This window comes from Pleuronectes platessa, chromosome 11, assembly GCF_947347685.1.
Source record: "Pleuronectes platessa chromosome 11, fPlePla1.1, whole genome shotgun sequence".
NCBI classification, from domain to species: Eukaryota; Metazoa; Chordata; class Actinopteri; order Pleuronectiformes; family Pleuronectidae; genus Pleuronectes; species Pleuronectes platessa.
This window is the reverse complement of record NC_070636.1, coordinates 22,012,686-22,029,929: the sequence shown is the minus strand read 5'-3', so window position 1 is coordinate 22,029,929 and position 17,244 is coordinate 22,012,686. Positions and strand designations below refer to the sequence as shown.

General features: G+C 40.9%; 1 protein-coding gene across 1 annotated transcript in view; it reads right to left on the bottom strand.

The window, feature by feature from the left end:
- The window catches only part of kiaa1109 (KIAA1109 ortholog), an 83,605-nt gene that overhangs the window by 19,913 nt on the left and 46,448 nt on the right, over positions 1 to 17,244 (bottom strand). The window contains exons 50-69 of the mRNA XM_053435026.1: positions 16,786 to 17,049; positions 16,379 to 16,472; positions 14,383 to 14,589; positions 13,366 to 13,601; positions 12,056 to 12,300; positions 11,867 to 11,972; positions 11,142 to 11,239; positions 9,477 to 9,665; positions 9,167 to 9,335; positions 8,065 to 8,276; positions 7,249 to 7,332; positions 5,595 to 5,793; positions 5,218 to 5,277; positions 4,827 to 5,053; positions 3,879 to 4,055; positions 3,203 to 3,330; positions 2,943 to 3,066; positions 2,690 to 2,802; positions 2,147 to 2,237; positions 1,343 to 1,408 (exon numbers count right to left, since the gene is read on the bottom strand). Coding sequence (XP_053291001.1) covers positions 1,343 to 1,408; positions 2,147 to 2,237; positions 2,690 to 2,802; positions 2,943 to 3,066; positions 3,203 to 3,330; positions 3,879 to 4,055; positions 4,827 to 5,053; positions 5,218 to 5,277; positions 5,595 to 5,793; positions 7,249 to 7,332; positions 8,065 to 8,276; positions 9,167 to 9,335; positions 9,477 to 9,665; positions 11,142 to 11,239; positions 11,867 to 11,972; positions 12,056 to 12,300; positions 13,366 to 13,601; positions 14,383 to 14,589; positions 16,379 to 16,472; positions 16,786 to 17,049 — 3,089 coding nt within the window. The remainder of the gene's footprint in view (positions 1 to 1,342; positions 1,409 to 2,146; positions 2,238 to 2,689; positions 2,803 to 2,942; positions 3,067 to 3,202; positions 3,331 to 3,878; positions 4,056 to 4,826; positions 5,054 to 5,217; positions 5,278 to 5,594; positions 5,794 to 7,248; positions 7,333 to 8,064; positions 8,277 to 9,166; positions 9,336 to 9,476; positions 9,666 to 11,141; positions 11,240 to 11,866; positions 11,973 to 12,055; positions 12,301 to 13,365; positions 13,602 to 14,382; positions 14,590 to 16,378; positions 16,473 to 16,785; positions 17,050 to 17,244) is intronic.

The window sequence follows — 17,244 nt, the reverse complement described above, 5'->3', positions numbered from 1 at the left end:
AAGGAAGGACAGAAGTGTAACAGACTTGGTCTGCTGCCTTTACCAGAGTCAGTCTGGGTCTGTCTTCATTAAAGAACGATTGAAAGAAGCCAGATTATTTAATTATTTAAACCAAGCAGCGAAATACCACTAAAGCTAGATTCGGTATTCAGTCTGGGTTCATGGGAAATAAAAACTTTCTTTTAAATTTACATTTTCATCTTCATGATGGCTTCTGTCTAGTAAAATGTTTAGGGTAGAACATATTTCTCAAAGTCTTGGATTAAGGGTAAAGCTAATATTTTGTTGACATAGTCAGATACAAATCAGTCAAAAGTTCAAGAATTTTCTCTTTCATAAAGTAGAAAAGTCTTAATTTTCATATTGCTATGACTGTAATCTGCAACACTGTTTTCTATAATATGTGCCAAAAAATGCACCTTGGTGGGAAACTTGGTAAGTGTTATAAGTTCTTTACAGTACAAAAACAGGAAGGTAACACTGTTTAAGGCTTCAGCCTTTCACAGAGGAGACGAGTGAATCATCCTTTTTCCCCATTCCGAATATTTTAATTATATAAACTATTCATAATTTGTGATGTTGGGCAATCACTGCTATTAAACAACATAATTTTATAGCAGAACCAGTGGATAAATAAATCAAACAATAATAATACTGTATCAGCGCAAGGGTTTTCTCAGGTGGACAGGTTGTGTCAATCAACAGCTGACAGAATGTGGTTCAGAGGCCACCCATGCATCGCTGTTAGAGATCAGGCCATTTGTTAAGGTTGAAGATAAGTTGATTTGGATGTTTTTATGCAGTTTCAAGACAGGATGAAAATATTAACCCTCCATAATTCATTGAGCAGCATACCGACCATAACCTTGCATCTATAGGGGGAAGCCTTATATTTTACGAGCAAACTAATATCTGAAAGCACACTTGGGTTTTAGTCATCCAAATATAGTCAGGGATGGGCTGCTGTCTCATATATCTCTGGGGCAGATGAAGCATCAGGGTTTTTTTTGTCAACAGAGGAATAATAAAGAGTTTGGAACTTTAATATTACTTTTAATACCAGCTTTAAATATAAATCCAGGTGATCTCTGTGCACCAGGAATGAATCATAATATAACTAGGGACACAAAGTGCAGGGTAACAGTATGTTATTATGCAAATTAGCACACTGTTGTATATCTATCCAACAGAAGATAATATCCCATCATCCTGTCTTGATTTTGCATATTATAATCCTGTCAGCACCGTAAAGGGAATCACAGTAGAGAGGAGGAAACAGAAGTAGTATTTGTTGGTTAGGATTTTTAATTTGTTAATTGAAATTTTTTTGAACCATATATACCTTGAATATCTCCTCTGGACTGACTGGTGAATTTGCAGAGGCCAAAGCCAATGCCTGATTATTAATCTTCAATTAAACAAAACAGTTATTAAAAAAAGAGTTAAAAATGAAAACAAATCCTTAAAGCACAACGGTGTCTCCCTTTGAACCATCTCAAAAATAAACCGTAAAACTGAGGATCCTATGACATCATATGAGTCACAGCATCATGTAAATATCATGGAGCTTGGCGATCAACTAAAGTGCGAAACAAACACAAATGAAGGGTGAGATGATAACATTCAAACTGTCAATATAAAATGGCACAAAATTGTCACTCATCTTAAAGGAGACATATTATGCTCATATCATTGTAATTTGTCTCATATGTTCAGACTGTCAATTGCTGCAGCAATCTTTTCAGCCACTGTCTGAAACTCTTGGCTTTAGCTCTTGTCCCTTTAGGACCCCCTCCTCTGGTTTTGCCTGGCTTTGGTAGGGGTGTAGCAGAGCAACTGCTAGATGTGTCCTATGTTATTTCGGGGCATCGTGATGCCAAATGAGGGATTAACAAATAAACAATTGGCTGAGTAGTGTTTTCTGTAGGGCCATGAAGCTCCCTTACCTTGAACTTTGTTTAGTTTTTTTAAGTTTTTTGCATACACAAAAAAACATATCATAGACAAAACAAAAAATAGAAAAACAACTTATATCTCCTTTTAATATTGGTTCAGTTCAAATGATCTTAAATCAGTAAAACAATCATAATGTGTTATATCTTTCTTTTAGTAAAATGGTGCTGAAAATGTTAAAATTAAGTTTTACCGTGTCCTGGATGTTGAAGGTGACTCGGGGTCCGGGAGATGAAGCATCCATTCTGATGTCTGGCAAATCATCTACATCTCCTATTCTGGAACTACAGACACAGGGAGTGGCACGTGATACAAATATATACACATGTCAAGTTTTAAGTGATATTAGGTTGCTCTTAGTAGGTTTGAGTCAAGACTTTTTTCCTTGTTGTTCATCATGTTTAGTTCCAGTCGTTTTGATTTATCAATTTTACTCTAGAGTTAATGAGATTCATTTATACAGGTTCTGCAGCGTGTAAACTGCTTTAAAGAAATAAACCTTGAGATCTCTGTGTTTTTCTATAACAAATGGGGCAAACACTTTCTCTCCTCAACAGAATGTGCTGATTTGTGAGTCACTACATCCTCTTTACGAGAGCGTTAATGGTAAATGGGTTGCAGAGGTCACAGACAGCGGTTACGTGGTCTTGTTTGTTTACAGTAAATGCTAGTTGAAGCACCTTTAATGGTATAATTTCTCTGATTATACAGTGCCAGGCCTGCGATCGTTTGTTACCTTTGTCTGTCCATCCTTTTCAGAGGTGGCCTGCCTGCGGCTGCAGAGATGCTTTTGGAGCGGTTGTAGCTTGGTTTGTAGCCAAGACCCCACTTATCCTTAAGAGAGGCCGCCTACAGAGCAAAGAACACAGAAACAGGTCCCGTAAAAAAATATGGCACCCATTATGTCACTATTTTGTGTAATTTCAAGTGGATAGAGCCTGAGGTATAAAAGTAATACAACTCTAACTTGGGAGGAGATGATTGTTTACCCTCATGCTGGAGCGACGCAGTTTCTTCCTGACATCTCTCCTGATGTCGTTGACGGCCACAGACTCCAGCTGCTGATAGCGCTGGATCTCCTGGTTGATGGTGCCTTCACTGGCCCCAAGCTTCCTGCACTCATGAAGAGGATGATAGTTTTAACAAGATAGCAGTGGAACAGAAGAATTTTCTTCACCAGTGTAAGCTTTTAAAATGATCGATATCAGATCAGAAGAAATGAAGTTAATGTTGGTAAAGCAAATCTTACTTGAGGTCGTCGATGACCTTGGCCTGTTCGTTCAGCTCTCTGATGTCCACCACCCTCTTGGTGACCTTCCTGCCTCTAGGGTCAATCACGTTGCCCATCACCATTTGCCTCCTTGGGTCAATTGTCTCCTGTTGGGTCAGAGCATTGATACACACCAAAACACAATTATCTGATAAAAGTCATGACAAAGCTGCAGATCAAAAAACAATTTTTGTCTCAAAGATTTCTGCCAGGCAGCTGCTGTAGGTAAGAAGACATCATTCCCAAACCTGTGATTAAAGGTTTATTTTATTGCTATGATTCGTTTAAAAATGTTATGTCTAATTAACACCACAGTGGACAAAATAAAATATCACAAAACAGAAGACACCACCACCACCTTCACCATTCCACTCAAAGTGAAAGAGGAAAAAATACAGCTCCGATGCCACAGGAATTATGTTACACCAATTAATTATTTTCACCCGGCACTGAAGCTCAATGAGGAGGGCAGTGCAAGTAAATGCTAAGCAACACTAGTCTCTATTAACATGAGATTTAGCTAAAGCGCACCACAGCATTGCTTAGCATTAAGGAATCCACAACCTTGATCTGTTAATGGCAGGTGACTGAGATTTGACGCCACCTTGCCAGTGATTTATTCAGCCCAGAGAGAACACTGTGTGATGCTACATACACAGGACCAGGAGAGAGGTCTTTGGGCCCTGTCACAGCTCGCTTGCGGGCGAGGCGATGCACAATTTGAGTGGTCGGGTGACACAGACACACTCTGAGGCCTGGGGCTGAGGCCCAGGATGTGGTTTACCAGACGCTTCCTTAAGGTCAGCCGAGGGCTGAACTGGAACTCTGGATTCTGTAAACAACGGCAGGGACAGATGGATGGACAGTTGGAAGAGTGAACGACCTAACCCTCTGAAACTTTGAGGGAAGCCAGGTAGGATTTCTTTACATGTATTGATGAAATATTAAAAGGTATCATTCAATTGTCAGGATATACACCTATTCAATTTCTTACTGTGAATCAATATTATTCTAATTTATGTACAGTCAATATGAAGGGAGCTAACATGAGCAGCCTGTTAGCTTAGATTAGCTCAAAGACTGGAAACCGGTGGTAACGCCCAGCTCTGTTCAAATGTTGCGAAATCGAACCTTGCTATTCAAGAAAATGTATCCCGTTTGAGTAATCAACACAAAAACTAAAGAGTAAAACCAACAAAAAGGATCATGTGAGGGAGTATTTCTTGGTCAGGGAGTGACTTCCTGCTGTCTTGATGTCACTGTCAGGTAACCAAGGAGCCAGCTGTACCTTGACAGACAGACCGTAAAACCACAAACTGTCACTTTGGATGTGCTAGCAGCTGCTTTTTAAAGATTTTCCCTTTCTGCTAAGCTAAGCTAACTGGTTTCTGGGAGTAACATGATATTTAACAGACATTTGTGAGTAGAATTGATATCAAAATATAATATTATCTAACAGCTGACAAATAAATATTAATCCTAAAATCATATTAACAGTTTAATACCATAAGGATTGGTTAAATAAGTCGACAAAAGTAAGTCAAAACTCAAGTCCCTACGACCACAAAATAAATGCAAACAAATGCAGCCTCTATTGACTGACCATGTGAATCGTGGGTGACATGGTGTCAGCCTCGTCCTCATCTGAAAGGTCCGCCATGTTGACAGAGTTCAGGTCGGCGATGTCGTCAGTGTCCTCCTCGCCTGTCAGTGATGTCAGCGTGTTGCCTAGAGCATTCAGGCGCTTGCCGATGTTGGGATCCATGTGCACGTCAATGCCGCACATTTTCCAAAGCACGTTGAGAGTCCAGGTACCAGCGCTATTGCTCTCTGTTCAGAGGAGGACAATACAAAGAGGGAGAGAAGAGCACAGCAGAGGATGTGGATGAAATTAATGCAAAAATTAAAATTTCAAACAATTGTCTCATGCTTATTGTGGAGCTGGAGGGTGTGATCCATATTTTATGGCCTATGGCTTAGTTAAAAGAACTTGCCTGCGGACGGTTGCCCTGTAGTCCTGGAACATACTTCATATGTACCATCAGGGACTACACCTGCACACGGACCACATACAGAAACAAGCCAGTCAATATTTCTGAGATGCTGAATGGAAAGACACAATTCTGCTTCTACCAACTGAAGCCAGGTTAACAACCACACAATAACAGGAACATTGAGGATACAGTTAGAAATAGAAGGAATAATTCAGAAGTAGCTCAGGAGCATTAACACAAGGTAAAGGGAACAGCCCATTCCACCTCAATTAATCAATGATCAAGTATGGGTGTTAAAAAAGGCTAATCGTAAAATGGAAAACAAAATTAACCATCTCAGTAACACTTTTCAAACTTGCATATAATCGGTCACTCACAAGCATTCATGACCATATCTCCTCGGAGTTCAGGCTTCCAATCATCCCAGGAGGTCTCAAAGCCCTCTGCGAAGCGGATGCAGAAATTCTTGAATTGGCCTTTGCTCACCAGGGACTCGGAGGAGCAGGCAGTGATTAGCGTGCTCTCGATGGTTAGAACCAGCGCTGAGCCGGCATCAAAATCAATGTTGTGGTTGGCCTGGCGGAGGGGCAGGCAGAGGGAGGTTACACAGGACAAGGGAAAATGGGAAAAAAGAATCCACTTCCATGTGCTCGGAAAAAGGCATATTTACAGTAGATGGTAACATTTCATTCTGCTGTTCTGTATTACCATTCGATGAATCAAATAAATGAATCATAAATGTAGTTACATTCATTTGCATTTCAATACTTTGCAGGATTAACTCGACTCAAAACATGCTAGTTTTGCAAAACAATTATGCCATTTGCAAAAACATGCACATGAATGACTATAAACAAGGACAGGATCATACAGCTACATCTGAAATGTTACCAAGCTTTGCAGTTTGTTAGATTATGTTTTTGTCCAGGAATTGAAGTGATTTGTCCATATTATCTGAATTTCTGGATATACTCTGCATTGGTACTAAAACAGGAGTCTGATCATTACCTCAGTCATAACTGGAGGCAGAGGGAGGACAATCATCTAGTGAGGAGAGGTCTCGGTTTTGGGAACAGTTGTGGTGAAGAGGGAACTGATTCGCAAGGCAAAGCTTTTGATTCATCAGTCAATCTTTGTTCCAACCCTTATCTATAGCCACAAGCTCCGGGTAGAATGAGACCCAGAATACAAGCACCCAACAAGGGTTTTCTCCGTTGGGTGTCTGAGCTCAGCTTCACAGATAAAGTGAGGAGTTCCGACATCCGGGGTGAGCTCGGAGTAGAACCGCTGCACCTTCAAGTCATGAGGGGACAGTTGAGGTGGTTTGGGCATCTGACCGGATATCTCCTGGACGCTTTGCTTTGGATGTTTACTGGGGATGCCCAATTGCAAGCAGACCCACCCAGAACTCGCTGGAGGGACTGAATATTCCCAGGGACCTGAGACCACCTCAGGATCCCACAGGATGAGCTGGAGAGCATGGCAAGGGATGTCTGGGATACGCTGCTTAGACAGCTCCCTCAAGTCCGGATAAGACAATGGGTGGATAACTTGAGAAAGGTAAATGTGTGTCCACCGCCTGACCCTCCAAATAGATATTTATTATTATGACTTTGATCGAGATCAGACCATAGTTTTGGGGCAGTTACCACAGGAATCCAGGTAAATTAATACCCACATGCCTTCCCTTACAAACCCTGCCATGTGAATCACTGCACTGTTGTCCTTTTTTAAGTTTCACTTCATACAACTGCATGGTTGTCCCTGAAAATTAATTTAGCAAGACATCAGCAACAATCTGGACATCACCTGGCATTGTCTCTATTCTGTAATTACACACCCCAAACACATCAGACACCAGGTCAAGCTTATGCTCAAGCTCATTAGTTGTTTTGCCAGGTAGTAGTGTGACCTGCTATTGTTAAACAGAGGAGAACTTGAATCGTGTTGTATTTATGGAAGAGAATTGATCACAGTAAGTCATTGTCCCACAACAAGCCATCACAAGAGATTTAAGAAACTGTCGGTTACTTTTCTTGCATTTTTATGGCGGCCTACAGATGTGCTGGCCCCAGCTTCAGAGTTGATGCCCTCAGTAGCTGGTGCTTGTCCTCTCTATGGAAATAAGTGTGACATGACAGCTGGTATATCTCGTCACTATGGACGTAAGAATAACAAGACAACTGATATGGACCATTCATTAATATCCAGTGTTTCCCCTAAAATATTTCTATAAAGGCTAATGCAGCAGAAAGTGGAGGGAGGAACCAATCATAAATCAAAAATGTATTGTGGTGTAGCAGATTAGTGGGAAGGTTTGTATGTTAAGTTAGAAGCCTTTCTACCTTCTTCACACCTACTGTAACCTACTGTAGGGGAAACACTGATATCACAGCTGATAACAAAAGAACTGTTCTTTTTAGGAACAAAGAACATCGAAGCAATTATCCTTCTCAAGGCTACTGATAAAAACAAAATGGTCATCAAAGTACCAGAGGAGAAGAAAAAAACTTGAGACTAATCTGTAATGAGATTCAAAATAATAGCAAGCTGCAGAAAATGATTTATCTTAACAAAAACTTGCTTTTAAAAGAAGCAAACCATAACCTTTGCATGTATTTCGAATAATGAAAAAAAACTGCTTAACACTAAGGAAGATGAAAGGACTTTGCTCAAGATATAGCCCTGCATTTATATGTTACATCAAAATGTACTATTGTGTACTATTGTTTATGAATCATATATGAATATATAGGTATACAATATCATATATTAAGTTCAACATCTACAACCGCAAGTTTAAATGTAAAAAGATAAAAAATGAAAAAACAATCGTAGCTGGTGTACCTGTGTTGAGCTGGTGATCGGAAGGCAGATGCCAAGGTCGTTGACGGTCAGTTGCAGGAACAGCGTGCTGAAAGCCTGAGCTGATGTCTGCTGGATGCCTGGCAGCTTGTCCACCACCTCTTTGGTGGCCATGTGAATGTCCTTGTTGAGGGCCAAGCGCTGCTCGTTCCAGTTGTCATAGGCTGCCTTGTAATTCAGCCAGAAGAGCACAGCTGCAGGAGGGAGACGGGAAGGGGTTGAACGGCAGGAAATTCGAACATGAATGTCATGTGAAGCCCGTTGTTGTATTTTTGTTGAATGTGAGATACAGGAGCCAGATGCAACCAGTGTTGAAATGGGATATACTTGAGAGCTATATTTAGTCACCAAATACCAAAACATGCGAGTTGAAACTGTTTGTTGTCATTGTCAACTTGGATGTTTTGGTATTTTGTACCAAACAAGTTTAAAAGGGACATGGTCATGACTCTCTTCCCACACAACAGAAATAACTAAATTCGAGACGTTGGTACTCCGAAGATGATATATCAGGGGTTTAAAGACGAAAAAACTGCTGCAATGTGTATTTCCATGTCCTCTCTTCTGCCTCTCTCTGGAGCTGCATACAGAACCAGCTGTTTTTGCCTGCCTCTTGAGCACCTCCTCTGATTAGCTGACTACACTTTGAGTGATCAAGACCAGGCCTATCACCAGTGTCATTCTGGCGCATCTGACGATCTCTGGCTGTAAACACAGCTGAAACTCACATTATGTTTGGATACTGCTATAGAAGACCAGCCACATATTTACAATCGGTTAAAACAGGATGTTTCTGAACAGTAAGTTACACCCTCATCATGTTTGTTCAAGTTTTGTCAATGTATGAGTAACATACAATGTTGAAGTAACATCCTGAGTTTCACAAAGGAGTTTTAATGTTACTCTGTACTGAGCACAGCGACACGGCACGTCAGAAGAAATAAAGCGTACTGACCCCTTTAAAGTTATAAGGTATTGTAAAAGCCCAGCAAATGTAATTTACACAATATGGGCCCTTTAAGGCACATAAGTTCAGTTTTAACATTTGATATTAGATGTGATATAGACAATATGTAAATGGCACCTCTGTCAAATGCCACAGGCTGAGCGAAAACAATGGGCCTGTTAAGTGTGATGAGGACGGCCTCCTTGTCTGAGGAGCCACTGATCTCCTCCTGCAGGGCATTCCGAAGACCAATCCGTGTTCTGAAGTACGCCACCTGGTGGAAGTCTGAGCCAGCTTCTTCATACACCTGTACAGTGAAAGGAGAAATGGGATCAGGGAGCAACCTAGGATAAGTGCAAGAGGAACACAACTTGGTAAAAAGCAGCTGTTTCTGCATCTGCCCCAACAGATTTTGCCACATGTAAACCAGGGTGAGGCTGAATTGTACCTGGTGCTTGACTATCTGTCCCAGGGCCAGGTTGAGATCCACTTGACATTTGCCAAACAGTTTGAGGTAACTGCTGCTGCCGCCTGGCTGAGCTTTGCACTGGATCCTGTTGGACAACTCCAGCTCGATCAGACCCGTCTCGAAGCGCACTGCTCGCATGGAGGGAGTGGTTGCTGTCATCTGGATTCCCTGTAATCAAGACAGCAACATTCAGAAAATTCCTCCCAGATTAACTGACACTCAAAACACATATGGATGCCCTTAAGTTCACTTAGTTTCATAATTACAGTCGCTTTAACTCAGAAAGTCCCACCCATGTGCCAAGCATCTTTCAGTCAACTATGTCGAATGCTGTGCTGAGATCAGGTAACAACAATACAATAATGTGTGATGCGTCACTGTTCATATAAAGAACATTTAAAGCTTGAGTAAATTCACTCTCAGGGTAGTGGTGTGGTCCAAATTCAGACAAAGCATAGTCCTTAAACAACAAAGAACTGTTCAATGATCTTTACTAAAACAAATTTAAGTTTGATTTAAGCCTATAGTTATTTATTAGTGCAAGTCCTCTCCAGATTAGAGCTTTTATTTGACAGAATGAAGAGAACAATTGATTGTGTCTGGAGTTAATTTCATGCTCAGTAGTTAAAAGCAACTTTAAAATAAGCTTGTAGGCCGAGTATCAAGGCAGCAGAGAGGAGGCCTTAGGTGTTTCAATTTCTGTCAAGGCTGCATAATCTAGTGGGAGAAAGTATAACAAAGTGGTGGCAACGGGAACCCAGTCACCTTTCCTGAGATGGATATCGATTGACTTAGAATTGTATCAGCTAAAAAACAATGCAAAGTCATTGCATGACATGGTGGATAACATTTGATATAAATTAAGATATTTGTACAATTTTTATCAAGGCGTCCTGAGACCCAATCCCTCAGACCACATTCAAGATTGTCTGGGACGCAGGTGGTCACATTGTTTTCTCTGTGTGAATGCAAAGGGCCCTTGGGCCAGATATGAGGGGCCGCCTACTCAGCTGATGCGCTCTGACCTGCTACAGTTTCACCGTGAATCAAAAGTATTTTTACTCTTCTCAAGGCCCATATGTAGAATTTTTTTGCAGCCACCTCAACACCACCACTAATTCAGTCAGACACTCCTGACTCTCTCTCTCACACATACACACAGTGACATTAGCAAATCTGTAAACTCAGACTGGGTTAAAAAGCTGCCCACTTGTTTTTGGATCCCTCATGCGGATGTTAAAACCAGATCTGAACAGGTTCATAATTAACCTGAAGTTTGTTTTTTCAACACCTGTGTTCTGACTCTCTATTTTTAACTTTTACAGCTGACTAGTCAAGGGCGTTCGTCTATAGTGCGTTATTCTTATCAGAGACAACAATGATCTTCATGGGGGCAACTGTATTAGTAACATTTAGAACTTTAGAAATTAACCTGTCCACGAGACCACTGATAAGAGGTGAGGGTAGATCTGGTGTATGTTAAGAAAATCTGGCTGAAGAATAACAGTGCAGCTTTTTTCCACTGGTAGACAGAGAGAGAGAGAGAAACACTCTACTGGTTGTTTTGCGCAAAACAAAAGATACGGACCAAAACCATTCCTGACTGATGTGCTGTTTCATAATGACAGGAGGAACATGAAATACCTTGAACATGAGGCTGAGTGAATACAGCAGGATTTTTGGCTTGTCTGCATCGGTTGAGGTGTCATGCTCGTTCCACAGTGGGATTGGTTGTTCTCCTCCTGCACGCATAGAAAAGAAACAGGTCAACCTCACCTGCTCTCGTAGACTCTTGAGAAATGCTCGATAACATGATAGAGTGTGACTCTATCGTCCGTGTATGTCTGAAAATGTGCGAGGTGTAATATCTGATGAAGTGTCCCATTACAACTAGATTTTAAGACTTCTCCTTGATGAGAATACTTGCCACAATCTCGGCTGAAGGCTATACCATTACTCTTTCCGCTAAAATGGCATAAAACTCCCAGTTCTCCCTCTGTTGGGCAGTTACATCGATCAAGCTTAGCGAGTTAAACAAATTACTATCAATATCGTTGTGGAAATGAACACCACTGGATTTGTGCCAGTGCCTTGAGCATTGTTCTGTGTGGAAAACCGATTTCTTTGAGAGAATTAAGCAGCAGCTGTAGGCTACAGGATACTGCGGGGAGCAGTCAGATGTTTAAGATTAGATTCACTTTATTGATCTGAATGGAAACCCGGGCCGTTACAACAGCAGGAGAAGTGAAAATGATAGTTCTGCACAGGCTCCATAGATATTTGTTGGTTTGTGTCAAACATTTTTCCCACAGCAACTCACCTCAGTTACAACATGTATGTAATAAGTATGTGGGTCTGAGTGAAAGTACCTGACACCTTCTGAATAACCTCATTGACCTCCTTCATGAAGACCTTCTGCAGAAAGACCAGGTGGTTGAGCAGATCTGTGGTCAGGTTGTGTTCAAATGAACCAATCTGCACATCAGGGAAGAAAGTGTGTGAATCCTCTTGATCACTTTTTACTTATTGTCTGGAATATTGCGTCAGGATCGTCTTACCTCAGCCACACAACGCAGGTAGTTGCCTTGAAGGTAGTTTCCTTGCTTGGCTGGGAAGTCGTCTGGTGCCCAGCCCAGATCTGAGTGGCTCTCGTGGTCCTCCATGATGTATTCTCCTGACATGGTGACTGGAGGCAGGGTGAGGCTCGCTGATGGTGGCATGGTGGACATGTCCACTGGAGACACTTTTGACTGGAAGCAAAGCTTGTGGTTCGGCAACTCAAAAGTGAAACTAGTTTGTGCTCCTAGAGGGGAGACAAGTAAGAAAGGTTTTAATATTTTAACATTTTACCTCAAGATTGACATTAAAGGTGATACTCTGCTGAATGTTTTAATAAACTCACTAAGAGAGAAATAACAAAGACAAGTTCCTGGTATGTGTCTAACTCTGACAGAGGGCAAATGTTTAACCATAAACGTAGACTTTAGGGTTGGGCTGAAGGACGATGCCATCATTCATCACTTGAGGCTGATAGTGATCTCTTTGGAGATTCGCCAATTCGAGTTCAATAACATTTTCAAATTATGCTCAATGTTGTTTTAACAACCTGTAGCTAATTGCTTAACAGCTGTGTTATTTCAATGTGTGTATCTCACAAACAGGATACTGAAGGTCATGGTTTGAGAAAATAAAATTTGTAAACTACAATATTGATATTATAGATTTTTCACTCTGTTGGATTTGTTGAAACTGCAGAAACACCACGTTCACTCTTGGTTGTTCAGTAGTGATAGAGGGAGGTGGTTTCTGTATTATCTTTGACAAGCAAAACATTGACAGCAGCCATGTTCAATTACATTTTTTATCAAATTAACCTGTGGCAGCTGATGACAAACCAGCACATTCAACTAATGATGCTCAGCAATAGGTAAGAATGAGAAACGGCAGCTTGATGTTTACTAGACAGGCACTACTAATGCTGATGATTTTTGATAGTGACTATTAGCGTCCTGGCCTATTGAACCTCTTATACCACAGCTCAGTAAACAATACCAAACCCCACAGAGGACAGTGCTTCACATACGTATGTTGCTGCAAAGAAGCAACAGGCTCCACAATGTGAAGGCTCCACACACAACTTCCACCTGATGTGGTGGGATGTAATGAAGTAATATTAATCTGTACTTAAATACATTTTTTGTACTTAACTTAAGTAGTTTTCTTTCCAGGTATTTGTAATTTATTCTTGTGCCCAGTCAAAAGACAGTTCCTGTGACATTCCTGAGATATCTTGACAAATGGACATACAGAAAGCGTCTCCTCGTTTTTAAACATGGAAGTCAATGTCACGCCTTTTTTTCGCACCCACCTGTCATGCCATGGCTCTTCACTCGCCCCATTTTGTACTCTGCCTTCAGGGAGGGCAGGAGGGCAGCTCCGATGGTGATGCCATCCATCATGGCGCTGAACTTAAGGACAATGGGCTTCTTCTCCAGGCCTTCAGGAAGCTGCGGGAATTCATTGGCCTCCACAGGGGTCTGATTGATACTGGATGCTTTGTCCGAGGGCTGTGGGGTGGGGGTGTCTTCTCTGTTCGGAGGCTGACTGTGAGGGAAGAAAAAAAAACAATCTTTCAGACAGGAACAGCAGTGACTTTGCATTGATGAAGTGTAGTGTCCACACATTGTCACTATGTTAACAGTTGGACTGTTGGACGAAAATGTATCCAAACCAAAATTTAGCGATGCCCAGTTTATCCAGGAACATAAATATGAGTCCAGCAGGTGTTTTATAAAGATCAGTTCTACGTGTAAGTGATTAGAAAAGAGCAATTTAGCAGTCTCTCGTTCACCAGCACTGAGTGAAGCATCTCAGTGCATTCATCTTTATCGAGGGAAAAGATTGAAACAATATGAATATTGATTTAAAGTCATATCACCCAGTCCTTGCATCAAGTATCTCAACTTTTACGTCACATCAATCCAAAACTTTTCACTTGTTAAACTGGGAAATGAAAAACTGTATATAACTGCTTGGATTTAGTTAAGAGTGTATTATTCAGAGCTTCGGAGATTCCGCCTTCAAATCCTGTAAATATCAAAGAATAGAAAGTTGTTTTAGAGCCTAAGCACATCTCAAGCTCTATAAATATATTAACATAATTCAGTATTACCATGGAAACAGTCCACAGACAGGCTTGGCAGGCAACAGTGAGGGTGTGCTGTCGTAACCTGTCACTAACGTGTAGCGTGACTATCGTAGGTAGGTCAGGTAGCGGTTGCCATTTTTTAAATCAAGGATTTAAAAAATGGTGTCAAGTGTAAAACATTCATTTGTTTTCATTCCATGGTTGACATTAAAAGATGTATGTAAAAGGCAGACATACATGTTGGAAGGTTGGCGAATGAGGTCAGAGATCTGTTTTGAGAGCTGGTGCGAGCTGCGGACCATCATGCTGTGTAAAGTAGCCGGGTGCTGGGGAATGTTGATCATGATGGCGCCCACTTTGAAGACAGCTGCATTGTTGGTCTTAAGTCCTCGCTGGGCGCTGTACAAGGCCTGGGACTTAGCGATGTTGCATTTGACCACAGTTCTGAAACACAAGAGGAACCTGGAATGAGCAATAGCACTTACATTGTCTTCCCCTTTCCAGTTGACATAAACATATAGATGAATGTGCAACTCAGGTGAATTTACTGAGAGGATGTCAAACAGTGAAACACCATGCAGTTTGAGGGGAGCGGTCAGCTTTCTGGGCACAGGTAGAATGAGAAGTCATGACACTGACACACGGGTTTTGATTGACTGATGCATGAGGACTCTGGATGGTATTGTGGTATGATATAGTAACATACAGAAACTCTTGTTTAGCTGTGCTGGTGGGAGATGTTGGGAAATCCTCCAGTCTATGCAAGCAGTTGGAAGAGAAAGCCAAGGAAAGTAAATAAATGAGGAAAAAGAGCATTAAAAAAGGTGTGAAACAATTCTGATGGAGTGAGAACACAGTTTCCCATGAGCCAAACACTGAGGAGGAGCATCAGCTTGGAGGCTTGTGCTCCCTTTTAATTGGTTTTGGACACTTTTAGATAGGTTTTGGATTAGTGCAGTATTTAAAAAGTCAGGGGTTTCCAAACATTTCTGCCTTTGCCCCGTAAAATAGATTTACTAGAAACTTTTGAACCCCGGTTTCACTGGAGTTGGTTAAAGAGTAGAAATAATCACCATCATGCATATTTTTCAGTGTTTTCAGTGGTGCTGCAAATTGTCCTGCTGCAATTGATGATGATGACAATCTTTTAGTTTAACAACACTTGAATTTCTGTAGTGATTATGGTTCATTCCTGTTTCTAATTCATCCTTAATTTGACTTAATTATGGAAATCATCTTCCTCACAGGGTCCCAACCCCTAATTTGGTAAGTTGTAATTTAAGTACATCTGGAATATTGTTCTAAAAATAAAATGTTGACAACCTGCTGATATTTATCACCATTGCTTTGGTTTTGAGCCCACAACTTCTGTTGTCGGTTAGAGCCTAATGTATCCCCTTCTGCATGCTGGGTTCATTAGAATCAAAGAAAGAAAAATAGGTGGGAGCCACTGCAAACACTCCGACTTATATCTGAATTTTTGGGCAACTCTACACATCAGTAACGACTACAAAATGCACAGGCACCGTTTGGAGCATTCTGTATGAAAACAGGTTTAACTTTCAGTTATATTTTCACAGTGGGAGCATCTGTTTAATAAAAAGAGATGAGAAAAACCCCTCTGAGATGTTCTAAACTGAATCAAAGTGGTGTGGAGATACATCAAACCCTCTTGATGCATGACTACAGAATATTGTAACCTGATAAGGGTGGTTAAGTTTTAAGGAAATTGCTTTGCATTAAAAACAAGAACTGCTGTTTAAATTACCCGGCAGGAAAAAAGTCGTTGAATCACAACGCTTAGTTAAAAGTACAGCGCCCACTTTTCTCTTTCATCTCAGGCATTTTCAAACACAGCGGTGCCCTCGACATGTAAGCATCAATGCTGCAGTGTTCTAATGCAAGTTCTATACATTTGCAACAACAGTAAAAATCAAATGGTCTTTTTTTAGATTCATAAAAGCGTATTGAATCCAATAACCAAAAGTGATTAAAAACCTGATATTAAAAGGCAAATAAGAGCAGTGCTAATTAGAGAAAAATTTGTACATGCACACAACTACCGCTCAATCAACAAAGCATCATCCGGAGACAGGATTAATTCACTGTTGATTATGAAATGTTTGGTGAAGTTGCAAAGTATAATTAAAACACTTTCTTTTACGAGGAGATATAACAACCTTCATATTGAAAATGTTTAAACTTGCTTAAGTGAAGAAGAAGGTGTACATACTGGATGTCAGGGGTTATACCCTCCAGGAGGACAATGTTTACCCCCCCTATATGAGCCGACGCACATGTCTCAGTCATTTTCTGGTGCAGGATATCTGTCAAGAGAAAAAAAAGAAAGAAAAACTTTCATCGTACAGAACTAATCGTGCAATATTTTGTGAAATCAACCACAAATTAAAAAATGTTTTATTTATTCAACATTTTTGAAATATTAGGCCGAATCTTGAAGAAGAAGTCCCAGGGCTGAAATGTTATAATTAAAAACAGAAAGGCTATGATGCTTGACTCATTTCAGACTTATCTTTTTTTCCATAACGTATTAGGGAAATTAAAGTTGGTGCAAAGAAAATATAAAAATAAATAAAGTAAATAGCTTAAACATATTACCCCTTCAAGAACCATCCTCACCTTTCATCTTCTCCTTCAGAGTAAAACTTCCGTGGATCTTCTTAAGCTCGGCCTCCATGGTCAGCCCACCGATGTCCGCCTCCAGGTGGGTGCGGTTCACCATGCCGATGCCGAACACTATGAGGGTGACGTGCTGGGGCTCGGAGCTCACCAGGCTGCGCCGCCGCCCGCCGGCACCCGGAGGCTTGTTGGGCGTGTTGGGGTCCTGCTGCTCGTTCTCGAAAATGACTTTGCAGAACGGCTCCGAGGGCCGATGTCCACTTTCTGTAGAAAATGCACATGTAGAAGAGCTGATGTGACGTGATATAGATTTACACAGACACACTTTTACCTGTTTCTAAGCTGCTTTCTGTAAGGACAAACAAATATTTGTGGAGAATGAAATAACAATGGCATGTTTAAATGAACTAAATTTGACTTGTGATAACAACTATGTGAGGCATCCATTCCCTCACTGAA